The sequence below is a fragment of the Oppia nitens genome, unplaced genomic scaffold, assembly GCF_028296485.1.
Source record: "Oppia nitens isolate AA-2021 unplaced genomic scaffold, nextdenovo-longstitch-racon4-pilon3 scaffold3_pilon_pilon_pilon, whole genome shotgun sequence".
Classification (NCBI taxonomy): Eukaryota; Metazoa; Arthropoda; class Arachnida; order Sarcoptiformes; family Oppiidae; genus Oppia; species Oppia nitens.
Genome location: NW_026533221.1, coordinates 816,959 through 831,962, shown reverse-complemented (window position 1 = coordinate 831,962; position 15,004 = coordinate 816,959). Strand labels below are relative to the sequence as shown.

The 15,004-nt window shown below is 22.0% G+C and overlaps 2 protein-coding genes across 2 annotated transcripts; one reads left to right on the top strand and one right to left on the bottom strand.

Annotated features, from left to right (window-relative positions):
- The first annotated feature begins 2,562 nt into the window (after positions 1–2,562).
- On the top strand, positions 2,563–4,951 carry LOC128959001 (mitochondrial inner membrane protein OXA1L-like). Its single transcript, XM_054304971.1, has 7 exons — positions 2,563–3,236; positions 3,297–3,413; positions 3,784–3,876; positions 3,985–4,070; positions 4,169–4,349; positions 4,462–4,707; positions 4,803–4,951. The coding sequence occupies exons 1-7, from the start codon at positions 2,687–2,689 to the stop codon at positions 4,949–4,951; spliced, it is 1,422 nt and encodes a 473-aa protein (XP_054160946.1). The 5' UTR covers positions 2,563–2,686.
- A 2,990-nt stretch (positions 4,952–7,941) lies between these two features.
- Positions 7,942–9,992, bottom strand: LOC128958823 (kelch-like protein 18). The gene is made up of 8 exons (XM_054304763.1): positions 9,812–9,992; positions 9,567–9,652; positions 9,439–9,494; positions 9,060–9,282; positions 8,800–8,918; positions 8,620–8,703; positions 8,092–8,186; positions 7,942–8,002 (listed from the first exon to the last, which is right to left on the bottom strand). Exons 1-8 carry the CDS (start codon positions 9,881–9,883, stop codon positions 7,988–7,990), a joined length of 750 nt encoding a protein of 249 aa, XP_054160738.1. The 5' UTR covers positions 9,884–9,992; the 3' UTR covers positions 7,942–7,987.
- Between the last annotated feature and the right edge of the window lie 5,012 nt (positions 9,993–15,004).

Here is a 15,004-nt window from a genome sequence, read left to right as displayed (position 1 = left end):
GTTTCATTTGTGACAAATCTGTCATAACTTTAGTTATAACTTTAAGATCATTATTATTGAGACCAACAAAACATACAGACAATTGTTTCAATTGTCGGCCGCCATATAGTCGGTGAATATCACTGAAAATATCGACCATTTCTTTATCAATTAAGTTGATCTTCAGATTGTTTAGTCTCTTAAGAATCAATGGTTCACTACTTGAAGTCGTCAACAATTGTCTCATCAATTGTTTGTTAATCATTTGAAATCTATTGAATAAAATACAACTAAATGACGATAAGTTTGTACACATCAGTAGATTATTGATGAAATCATTAGTTAAGTCATTCAAATGATTTTCACAATGGATATCAATTGTCGACAATTGTTTGCCAAATACGGTAAACAATTGATCGGTTAATGTTAGCGATAGGTTGTCTACAGAATCGTATTCAATATGTATGTGTCGTAAGTGATGACAGTATTGGCAAATCAATGGCAATACCATCGGATTGTTAGCCAATCCAACCAACGAATTGTCGACAAAATAAATTCGTGTAATGTTTGGACACTTTGACAACAGTTTGGCCAACGAATCGTCGGTTATTCGCCGAAAGCCGTAATCAAATCTAATCTCTTCGACAGTCAATGGTATCAGTCGTTGCCATTGTTTGGCCACCGATTCAAGTCTTAGTTTAACATCAAACGGCAGATAAGATAACAATAGTTGTGACAAATCATCGCCAAAACGATCAAATGATTGTCGATTTTCAATCGTCAAATCACTTGTAAAATCCGTAGTGTTTGCCATCGATGGCCAACTCATTGTCTCCTCATATGATGCCATACTTTGAAATATAATAATAATAATAATTATTATTTTTAAGTACAAATCTATTAAAAAACAATTTTATTAATTAATAAATGTTTTTTTACTTACAATTTTAATTATACAATGCAGTGATAATAATAATACTTTATTATTAATTAGTTAATCAATTGTTAGTTTATATATTAAATATTTAAAGTAAACCATACATTCATTTAGAAAATTGACCAATGTCATAATTGTAGATAATAATATTAAACAAAATATTATTGTAATTGATCATTTTTTTAAAAAAATAAATATTAATTGTAATAAATTAACTAGATAATACCATCGAAATAGTAGTAAAGTTAATATAACAGTAGTTAATTTTACAATTAATTAATAAAATAAATGACTAATTACAATAATATTCAGTTTCCTATTATTTTCTACAATTAAGACATTGGTCATTTTTTATAAAAAAAATTGAATGTATAGTTTAGATATTTAATATATAAAATTAACAATTGATTATAACTCATATAACTTGAATACACTTTACTGTATCCATACGTTGAATAAAAGTAATTATATTACCGGTAATAATAATAACTAAATTAATTATAATGCAATTGAAAGCAATAGTTATTTATTATTATTATTATTATTATTATCAATGACTTTGCAAATTGCAATGCAATCAAATGATTTCAAAATACAATATCATTGAATTACTGGATATTTAAATAATAAAAAAAATATTTTTTTTTTTTAAAATCTAAACCACAAAACCCATTGTATTGCTGTTTAAAAAGCCTATTAATAATTATATATAATTTACACGTATATTGTTTTTTTAAATTTAACCCCCAGCCCACCCAATTAATTATATTATTGTGTATAACAATATTTATTTGTAAATTAAATATATATATATATATATAAATATTAATAGGCTTAGTAACCATACAATAGTTTAGCTAAATTTTTTTTAATATGTAATTTTTTTTCCAGTAATGTATTTTGAAAGCATTCAAATTGTATTGCAATTTGCAAACTCATTGATACTGTAATAAAATAATTGCTTTCAATTGTATTAATAATAATTTAGTAAAAAAAATAAAATGAAAAATATAATTAATTAACAAATTGATATCATAAAAATTAAATAGATAAAAAAACTGTTAAAAAATATACTTAAATTTTGTTTTCTAATTTTATTAACTAAATTAATACATAATTTTGTATAATTATTGTGTAATATTTATACTAACATTTATATTACTTATATTATTTTTATAACCATTTTATATCATATATAATTTTTTTTGAATATATTTATCGACAAAATATGTATTATATTTTAATTAAATATTTTTTGATGCACTAGTTATAACCGTATACTAATAGAAAAAAAGTTAGTCTAAAAAAAATAATGATAAATAATTTAGTAATAATGCATATATTTTTTAATAATATATATTATTATAACCATAAACTACTGTATAATTATTTATAAACATAAACTATAATTAATTGATTAAATTATTTAAAAATATAAATTTACTGTATTATAATATTAACTATAAGTAATAATAATTTATTTATTTTCTAAAATTATAAATTAAAATATTACATTATTACATAAATTACTGTAAATTTACTGTTAATTTACAGTACATATACATGTAATGTATACACACATAGAGTGCTGCCATTCAGTGATAGTATAATATAAATACAACACGTGTTGTGTATATATTACTGTATATTACAGTATATAAACATTAAGTGTAAACACAATGTGTTTATTAAACTGTTAGACAAACTAATTGACCGGCAATTCAAACGACAACCGACGTCATTATCGGGCGGACAGACATTATATAATAGATGTCTTTGTGTATAAAGTTTGGCCACCGATTGGCGGCCATCAGATGCCGCCGACAACAGCATCACTACAACAACAACAGTATTGTCTTTGTTGTCAACTCGCGATCATTACATCAGTGGACACATAACAGGACACCGACAGCGGCGGCGGCAACGATGACAATGTGTTGTCGACAGCGGACACAACAACAACAACAGCCGATTGTTGTCGACACCAAACAAAATCAATTAACAAGTGGACAGTTGTTGTCGTCGATGTCTGGCCGCCGCCGTAGCAGCCGATCATCACCGCTGCTGTTTAACACAACAAGACTGTTACCGCCGTCGCCGTCGGCGGCAATGACAACAATAGCCTATCGGTGTCTCAGTACAAGCGGTGACATTGTGTTCAAACCAGAATCGGTTCCGTTGGCCACTACTACTACTACCGCCGATGAACAACAACTAATTGATTTGTCCGATTCGGTAGACATGTCGGCAATGGCCGAGACAATAATGACCAATATGCCGATCACTGAACTCGGGTTGGCCTCCAATTATACGCCAATGGGTATGTGTACTAAAAAAAAGTTATTACTTTTTAATTATTATTATTATTATTACCCGATAGGATGGGTATTACATATGTTGGAATCGTTTCATTCGGTAATGCCGTGGTGGGCGACCATAGCCGTGGCCACACTATGCTTTCGGATAGCAATGTTTCCGCTGGTCATCAAAGCTCAAAGTATGTTCAATTGAAACAGTGTGTACCCACCCGACCGGCATACTGTCCATTACAGTAAACACACACTACACCCACCCACCCGAACTTTTATGGTGTCACCCAATTAAGCCCAATCATCGGCACAAAAAAACAACTATATTTTTCATATGCCTTTCCCCCCGTAATCCCATCCATCCATCTATTTATCCACAGTTTATAGTATCACTTAGTTGTTTATTAGTTGTTTTACTTGACCGCACCTTCCGTTTGCCGGACTATTATTGTGTGTGTGTGTGTGTCTCATACCTGTCTTAACCGATAAATGTTTTTTTTTAATTTTTCTAAATAATAATTATTTGTTAAATCAATTGTTGATTACAAACCCAAACAGAGAATGCAATGTTGATGAACCAGATTATGCCTGAATTACAACTACTTCAGCAAAAGTCGACTAACGCACGACTGGCCGGCAATCAACTCGAGTGTAAGTGTTTGGCCAAACTTTTTAATTTTATTGGTCTCTATCCCTATCCCTATCACTCACTTAACTTATTCAACTAATTGCCAATTGAATTGATTAAACAATCAATAGTTCAGAAATATCTCCATCAATCGCAAGATCTGATGAAAAAGAATGGTATTAATCCATTGAAGAATATGTTGGTCCCAATGGCACAGGTATGTAGTATTGTTGTGTGTGTGTGTGTGTGTGCGGAGACCTGTAATCACAGATTAGTTAGTTATAAACCCGTTTGTCATTCAATTGTCTATATTAGGCGCCCGTTTTCATCACATTTTTTATGACACTCCGACGTATGGCCCGACTGCCGGTCGAATCGTTAAAACTGGGCGGTATGATGTGGTTTGTCGACCTAACTGTTCCCGATCCCTTACATATACTGCCAATCATTACATCCGTTAGTCTATGGGCGGCACTCGAGTTGGGCGTTGAATCCGGTAATTATATAACACAATATATATATATATATATATATATATATATAGATCTGATTGTTTGAATCTTTATTATTAACTATTGGTTTTGTTTAACTGATCCGCTGTCCATCAGGTGTCAGCAAATCGGCCCAATCGGCCGTAATTAAGACATTCATGCGAGTAGTTCCCTGTATAACATTGGTATTCATCTGGAACTTTGAATCAGCCATTTTGATGTACTGGTGTACCAGTAATTTCATATCCCTGTGTCAGGTGACACTCCTGAAGCAACCAAAACTACGCCAATATCTGAAAATACCGGAACAAAAAAAATACAAACCCGAAGACCTACCAATCAAACCGAAAGGATTCTATGCCTGTAATGTCTAAACTATAAGAGTTGTTGTTTTTTTTTTGGTGATTATATCTTATAAATAATTGTTTTTTTTGTTGTTTTTTTTGTGATGATAATAGCCATCAAAGAATCGATGGACAACTCGAAAGTAATGAAACAATTGGAAGATAGAAAACGTATGGATGAGATGGCCTTCAAGAAGGCGGCCATCGGTCCGATTAAGAAGACATTCAAATCGGATCCGACAAGAATTCAGTCGAGAAGTTAATTATTGTGTATTTTGTTTTCAATTTTTTGTTTGTTTTATTAGTTAATTAGTTATATTCTGTATAATAATTATAATTATGATATAGTAATGTGTTTGCAAATTGCAAATTTCTATCAAATATAATTTATATTCAATAGTTTACTAAAAATAATTACTATTAATTAAATTAATATTTAAAAAATAAATAAATCTTATTTAATTAAAAAATATTAAATAAACTTTACATAAAACAACTGTTGTATTGATAATTACAGTAATAATAATGTATTTTTTATTAGCAAATAATTAACTATAATATCATTTAATATTTATTAGTTTTTTATTACAAAATAATTATTTTTAATTGACAAAAAAAAGTTTATACCAATTAAATAGTTTGATAAATAATTAAAAACAAAAATAAAATTTTAGATATAATATAATTTTTATAATTAAGTAAATAGTATTTAATATTCAATTAAATTTAAAACCATTTCTAGTATTTTTAATAATAATATTATAATAATAATGTTATATAATAGTAATAATTATTGATAAATTAATACTTAAATAATAACAATAAGACAAAAATTTTTTTTATATAAATTTATAATGTTTTAATTTGATATAAAAAAAATTTATTAGTAAATAAAAATAAATTAAAATATTAAAACATAAAAAGCAAAGTTTCTTAAATAAAAAGTATTAAAAAAGATTTATTAATTAATTATTCTAATATAAAAATATATTTAATTACATAAATTTATTTTTAACTTTAAATGTTTCCTTAAAATTATAAAATAATAATAATGATTACAAATATTTATAAGTATTTATACGAATTTTAGTAATTTTAGGACAATTATCCTTAAGTTTATTAATACCTTTTCGGGTAAACTTTGAATAACTATTATTATTATTATTAATACATAATTTTTCGGATATAACTAATTCACGTAAATGTTTCAATTCGGACAAACAATTCAACAATTGATCGGTTATTATAATACCGTAAAAATCAATAAATTGTATATTTGGTAGAAATTTCAATGGATTTTCCCGAAGAAAATCCCGACTAAAATGCCAGCAATCGTTCAAAATTAACGATAAATGTGTCAATTGTTTTGACAATTGATTCAATGATGATATTTCAAAACCAGTTAAATCGTTAATATAGTTGAAAATTATGTTAATTTCTAAACGTTTTAATTGTCTGAAATTTTTTTCGCCTAAAGTTTTCAATGTTTCCCCAAACTCTTCAACCGATTTATATTTGAGATTCATTAGTGAAAGTTGTTTAAGTTGTCGACAATTATCGCCAATTTTAACTAAATAATTATTATTTGTAAAATCATTGTCACTATAATAATCATTATTACTAAAATTTAATGTCAATTGTTTTAATCCAGACATTTGTTGTAAACGATTGAAAATATTTTTATAATTAGTATTCAAACCATTAATTTCAATTGAAGTCAATCGATGGCCATAAATGTTGGCAAATCTATCGAAACTTTCGGCGTTTTCTTTAGTAATATAAAAGTTTGATATTTTTCTCAGTTTAGGTAATAATACTTTATTATTATTATTATTATTGATTAGTAGTACCGATAGGCTATCAATTGTCGGCAAAATGTTTTCATGAAATACCAATTGAGTTACGTTTGGACACCAATTGCCGACCAGTTTATCGCCGATACAAATATCGCCGTAAAGTGTAATCTTTTGAAAATTTTTGCCCAATTTTTCAAACAATTTTAGTATATTTGGTGTTTGATTGGTATTATAATCGATAACTAAATGGATAATTGATTTTTCATGAATAAGACTATTATTATATTTTAACCATAAATTGTTTATCAAATCATCGGATGTATTGATTGTTATACTGAATGGTCTGTTGGCTAACTTTTTCATAAGTTTTTCATAATTTTCAATATATTTCTTGTTGTTGTTGTCGTCAATATAGTTATGGCTTTCATATAACAATTGTTGCCATTGTTTGGACACCGATTCAAGTCTTAGTTTATCATCAAATCTCAGATAAGATAGCAATAGTTGTGTCAAATCATTGCCAAAACGTTGACTAAATGATTGTCTTATTAGCGATAAATCAATGTTTTGATGACTACTGGCTGTTATCGTCTCATCAATTGATGTCATACTTGAAGACAAACATAAAAATTAAAAAAAAAATAATTATTATATTAAATAAATATATTTTTAAAAAATAATAATAAGTTATACAATTTATTTATTTATATTACTTTCAATATTATATACAAAAATTACTAATCATTTAACAAATCATTATATTATTATAATAATTAACAATTACTGGGTATATAATATAGTTAGTTATACACTAAACTTATATAATAAAGTTTTAAAAATAATTAAAATAATATCGTATTATAATTTTTTTTAAATAAAATTTTTCTAAAACATACTTAATTTTGCTTTTCAATAGAATGTTTTATATTACTTTAATTAATTAATTATGACTAAAAATAATTGCATATGACTAATAAGTAAAAATAATTATTTTAATAATATTAATATATTTTGTCGCTTTTAATAAAAATAATGATTATATAAAAAATTATATTATATATCCTATGAAAATAAATGTAATTTCCTTAATTCAAAATAACTGTTATTTGAAAATAATATATTGAAATATTATATATAAAAGCATTTAATGATTCATTTATAAAACAAATATATTTATTGATTTTTATTATTTTAATTATTAAATTATTAGTTATAATTAATTATAAATATTAAAATATCAGTGACAAACTTTATATTTAAAAATTTTATTATTATTATTATAATAATTTATATAAATTTAATTACAATTATAGAAAATATTTATTGATTTTTAATTGATTAAATTTTTTAAGCATGAATAGCATAATAAATATATATATATATATATATATATTAATATTATTCACTTTACACAAGTCAACTATTTTTATATCTATAATTATAATGTTTAATCAAAATATTTAAAAATATCATTTTCAAAAAAATAATAATATTTAATTTTATTTATAAAACAGTAATCTGAAAAAAAATAAATAAAAATATACTAATGATTAGTTACTATAATAAACAAAAATTATTATTATTATTATTATTATTATTATTTATACCGCATAATTGGTCACTATATGCGGCAATGATGTCGTATAATACCATTGATTTGTATAATGATCGTATAATTCAACCGAATTAAATCTTGTACCATCTAAATTAAATTTAAAAATTTATATTAAATTAAAAAATTTATATTAATTTTAGAAATTTATATTAAATTAAAAAATTTATATTAATTTTAGAAATTTATATTAAATTAAAAAATTTATATTAATTTTAGAAATTTATATTAAATTAAAAAATTTATATTAATTTTAGAAATTTATATTAAATTAAAAAATTTATATTAATTTTAGAAATTTATATTAAATTAAAAAATTTATATTAATTTTAGAAATTTATATTAAATTAAAAAATTTATATTAATTTTAGAAATTTATATTAAATTAAAAAATTTATATTTAATTTTAGAAATTTATATTAAATTAAAAAATTTATATTTAATTTTAGAAATTTATATTAAATTAAAAAATTTATAATATTCAATATAAAATATAATAATTTAAGTTAATTATTTCAATTACCTGCATCTGCATAGCCACCTAAAGCATATAAATTATCATCGAAAGCAATCAATTTGAAATGTGATCGCTGATTTTTCATTGATGCTATTAATATATATATATTTATCAATTTATATACAAACAAAAAAAACAATTAAATTAATTTTTATAAAAAATTTATATATATTAATATTAATAAACCAATTGGTGTCCATTGATTTGTTTGCGGATCATATGATTCGCATGATTTTCCATCACTATTGCCATAACCGCCGCAAACATATATTTTGTCCATAAATGATGCCGAACCATAATGTCCTCTTTAATTTAAAAAATTTATTGAAAATATTAATTAAAAAAAAAATTCTATAACTTTTGTTATTTGAGTCACATTTATTTATCAATAAATTTTTAATTTAAATAAATAAAAATAAAATTTTAAATAATAGAAAAATACTAACCTTTTGTATATCATACTTGCCTTAGGAATCCATTGTTTTGTTTTTGTATCAAACATTTCCATTGAATTCAAATATCCATTTCTATTAACACCTCCGATAGCATACAGAAAGCCCTCACCGAGTGATACCAATCCTAAACTCTGTCTTTCAATACTCATAGGTGTTGTTAAATACCATTTATCAATGTTTTGGGAATAATATTCACACGATTTAAAATAATTATCTAATTGTGTAAAATTTTAAATTAAATATATACTTAATAAAACAATATAAAGTTATATATATATATATATATATATAGTGCACACTATATGTATAAATAAATTAAAGTAAAATTTATTTTAAAGAATAACCTAATTATTATTTTTAATTTATTTACCATTATATCCACCGCAAACATAAATTGTATTACTAATTACTGCTGCATCAAAATAACTTTTTTTTTAAAAATTAAATAAAATTCACTTATTATAAATTTTATAATATTTTATAATAAGCTATAAATACTCTCGTAATATATTCATCGATGAAACCGATTTCCATCTATTTGTTTGCGTATCGTATGTTTCAACACTATTAAGTACCCCTCCATTCTAAATAATTAATAATAATATTAAATAAAAAATACAATTTTTACTAAATACGGTTAAAAATTATTAAATTTATAATTGTATTCTAAAATTACAATATTTATAACTTTTAAAAAAAACAATAATATATTTTTTAATATGTTTTTTTAATTATTTTATTACATTCCAACCGCCCATTGCATACAATATTGAATTCAATGAAACTAAACCAAAATCCCTTCTAATAGTAGACATGGATCGTATTGATTGCCAAACATTTGTGTGTTTATTATATTTATAACAATCAGACAACGGTTTTGATCCATCAAAACCACCGCATATATAAAGAAAATTTTCCGATAAGTTTTCTGTTAACTAAAAAATTATAAAAAAATATATTAAAAACAAAAAAAACAGTTAATTAATAATTTCTATATATATAAAAGAATATAACAAATTTTTAGTACATTAGAAATATTATTATTATTATTATTATTATTAGTAGTAGTATTAGTAATATCCGATGAGTTGTATGTTAACTAAATTATTTAAAAATATATATAAAAACAAAAAAACAATTAATAAATAACTTCTATATATATTAAAAAGTATAACAAATTTTTTAGTACATTAGAAATATTATTATTATTATTATTAGTAGTATTAGTAATATCCGATGAAATTACATTAAAAGTAAAAATTAACAAAACTATTGAATTTAATTGAATCATATTTATTTTGACAAACTTTATTTAGTTATAACAAGAAAAATATGTTAATAAAATTATTAACAATAAGTAATATTAAAAGTTATAATTATTAACTAACATTAAGTTTTTATACTTTAAAAACAATATTATATTCATGTATATTAAAACAAAGTTCAAGTGTTTATTAATAACATATAACTTTTACTTAAATATAGTAAATATTATTTATAATTTGTTTATTTATAAACTGTTTACTATATTAATTAATTTTTGTATTATTATTGACTAGACAGTTTTTATATTATTAAAAACAATAATAACAAATTACAATAATATATAAGATATAATTATTATTTTATCTTAATTTTTAATATATATATACACATATTTACAAAACAAACTTTTATAATCTTTTAAAAGTTAATGTTAATAATTATAAACTAAAATTTTATCAAATTTTTCAAAAATACTCCATATATACTGTATATTATCAGAAATTTTTAATAATTAGTTTTTTTTTAAAAAATTTTAATGTAAAATTTCTATAATTTACTATTAATATGATCACTGATTTAAATAATATTTAATTTAATGTTGAGGCCAATTGAGAGGATATAAACAAAATTTTAAAAATTATTTTAATATAATTTAAAAACTTTTTAACATATAGTTTTGAAAAAATCATTAAAAGTTTCTAGGAATATGTATACTAGTATATATATTATCTAGATATTAACCTACAAATATGTTAAGTTTGTTTTGGAAATTAATGTATATTATAATACAAAGTTCAAGTAGTAATTAATTATAACTTTTACTTAGAAATAGTTTTAATTTCAATTACGATAAGTTTGTTTATCTATATATAAATATATGAAAAATAGTATATTTAACATTAAATAAATAAATAATTATTATTATTATTATATTTAGAAAATAATAATTTAGTTAATAATAAATACTATATATAGTTTAGTTTAAACAATTTTATTTTTATATATTTAAAAGCATTTATTTAATTAATAATTATTCATATCTAACAACTATTATAATTATAATTTTATAAATATATTATATTTTTTAGTTTTATATATAATTGAAATGTTTTATTAAATAAAAAAGTAAATTAGTAATTATTATCAAAATTTTTAATAATTTATCAAATATTAATAATAAATATATAAAGTTTTGTAATTTTTTTATTATTATTATAGTATTACTAATAAATAACATTTGGGTTTCAAGTGCTGATTATATAATAAAATAATTAAAAAAATTATAAAATGTTTTATCTGTTTGTTATATTAATTAATAATAAAATATATTAACTTTGATAGCAATTAAATATACAGTTTATAGTTAATATTATTATTAATTCATATTAATTTTAATTGCTATTACAAAAATTATTGAATTTTCTTATATTGATTTTTATATTCATTGAATCATTTATCTCCTGTATTGTTATTAAATGATATCATCAAATGACAGTTTGACTGTTTGGTCGACAATAAACTATTGATAAAAAAAATTTAAAAATATTTTGACCAATAGTTTTACAATCGACCCAACAGTTCACGGTTTACCACCAAAATGACAGTCCGATAGATTGATTGATAGATAAGCCATAGCCTATTGTATGATACAATTGAATATAAAAATTTTTTATTAATTGCTCATATAATAGGAAATTAAAATTATTATTATTTTATTTTCCTAATATCAATGGCAAACATCACATAACTGTTTTTAGGGTCTCCAAAAAAATGCAGTCATATATATATATATAATATTTATGATAACAGGTATCCCATTGTCAAAAAGCAAACGGTATTTATTATATAGTAGTATACCAACAATCGGTGCACCGGTAGGTTCAAAGCGCACCCAAACCTATACGTGTTTTCGATAGCATAGGTTTCGCTATTAGTATTAGATCTTATCTATAGATTTGTTATTTGAAAAAAATAAAATAAAAATTATATAAATTAAAAAATAATTTTTTAAAATGTTATTTTATAGTTAATTATACAAACAATTGTCGGCCACTTGTATCTCATTATTTAACTGTTAATATCAAATAGTAATCCCTTATAAACTGTCCCAAACTCTCCCATTCCTATCACAGATTTTACGGGCCATTATGTGTCGCCAAACAACTGACCGGAAACTTCTACTCCCCCGACAACACCCGATACCCGACACACTATATATATATATTATTAGATATGACTTATATATATAGTTGACATACAGTTAGAGTTTTGATTGTAATTTTATTGAACCCTTTTTGTTAATATTTTCAATGAAAATCTTACCATTTTTTTGCTGGTATTCAACCATTTGTTGTCATAAATCATGGTTTAGACAGCCATTCACACTATATATATATATATATTATTATTATTATTATTATTATTATTATTATATATGACATTATATATATAGTTGACATACAGTTAGAGTTTTGATTGTAATTTTATTGAACCCTTTTTGTTAATATTTTCAATGAAAATCTTACCATTTTTTTGCTGGTATTCAACCATTTGTTGTCATAAATCATGGTTTAGACAGCCATTCACACTATATATATATATATTATTATTATTATTATTATTATTATTATTATTATATATGACATTATATATATAGTTGACATACAGTTAGAGTTTTGATTGTAATTTTATTGAACCCTTTTTGTTAATATTTTCAATGAAAATCTTACCATTTTTTTGCTGGTATTCAACCATTTGTTGTCATAAATCATGGTTTAGACAGCCATTCACACTATATATATATATATATATATTAGATATGACATTATATATATATATAGTTGACATACAGTTAGAGTTTTGATTGTAATTTGATTGAGCCGTTTGATTATATTTAAAAAAAAAAATCTTACCATTTCTGATAACTTTCAAATGGTTTGTTGGGTCTAAAAATATGGTGTCGACACTTGACTTATATAGTACTGGTTAGGTATGGCATGAATTGGACAATGGGCTGACAAATATCTCAGTTGGCAATCAACTGATTGTTTGTTTTTTATTTTTTGTATACACTATCTATTTATATCACTAAAAAAATTTTCAAAAAATTTTATCATAAATTATTTATCAAGGCAAATAGTATAGTTAAAAATAATAATAATAATTTAAATAACTTACGCAATGATATGCATTTTATGGTGACAATAGATCGATACAAACAATAAGTGTTTTTTTGTTTTTAATACAATTATTATCAACTGTAAGGATAATCATAATTTAGTTGATTATAAATATATAAATATTATATATGTGTCAAAAAATAACCTAAATTATGATTATCCTTACATATGAAGTATGCAATTAGTGTACAAAACTTATTGTCTAACATTAGTACTACTACTAATTGATTGCATGAATAGTGGACAACCGTTTTTATCGGTACTGGACTACTGTTCCCCATTGTATGACATACCCGCTGCCGTCTGTTGACCACAAAGTGTCTCCTTTGATGATTGTTTTAACAAATTATTATTATACGAATAATTAACTAATAAAACCAAAATAATTATATATAGCCTAATAAATATTTGAAATTTTTTGTTGTTGAATATAACTAATATTTTTGTTGAATATTTAAATAAATTTTTTTAATAAAATATTTTGTTATTGAATAATAACTAATTATTAAAATTAAAACTAAAACTGTTATAATAAATTTTTTTTAACTACTATTACTGTGTTATTAATATATAAATACAGTATAAACAAAATTTAATATACAATATAATATATTTTATATATAGTATAATTTTACAAAATTAAAAAAATAAATAAAATAATTATCATATTATATTAATTATATTATACAAACATATCAAAGTATAATCAATATTTTTTTAAAAAAAATATTTGTTTTAAATGAATCATTATATGCTTTTGCATACATATAATATATATATATATATATATCAATATTATTTGCAAATAACAATTATTTTGAATCCAGGAAATATATATATACTGTATATTTACATAATGTAATATAAATTATATTATATAATTTATAAACAATAATTATTTTATTTTTATTAAAAGCGAATATATATATATATATTAACAAAAATATATATATTATTCAAACTTTTACTTTCTGTTACTATAAATATAAACATTTTGTTTTTAAAAATAATTTTTTGAATATAACTAGAAATATTTTTTTTATGAATATTTAGATAAAATTTTACAATAAAATATTTTTGTTGATTGATAATAATTATTGTTTTATTAATTAAACTATTAAACAGTTAACTGCCAGAGATATAATATATTTTTAATAATATGTTTTAATAATATGTTTTAAAATAATATTATTTAATTACTACAGTAATTGTTATTTTAACTTCAATATAAACATATGACTAATACAAAAAAATATTGTTTGTTAATTAATTATGATTTTTCTAGAAATATAAAAGTTTGAATAATATATATATTTTGTCGCTTTTAATAAAAATAATATTAATATAATTATTGTTTATACAGTAATATAATATATAATATGTAAATATGCTTATATATAATATATGTTTCCTGGATTCAAAATAATTGTTATTTGAAAATAATATTGAAATATATATATATATATAATAATAATTCATTTAAAACAAATA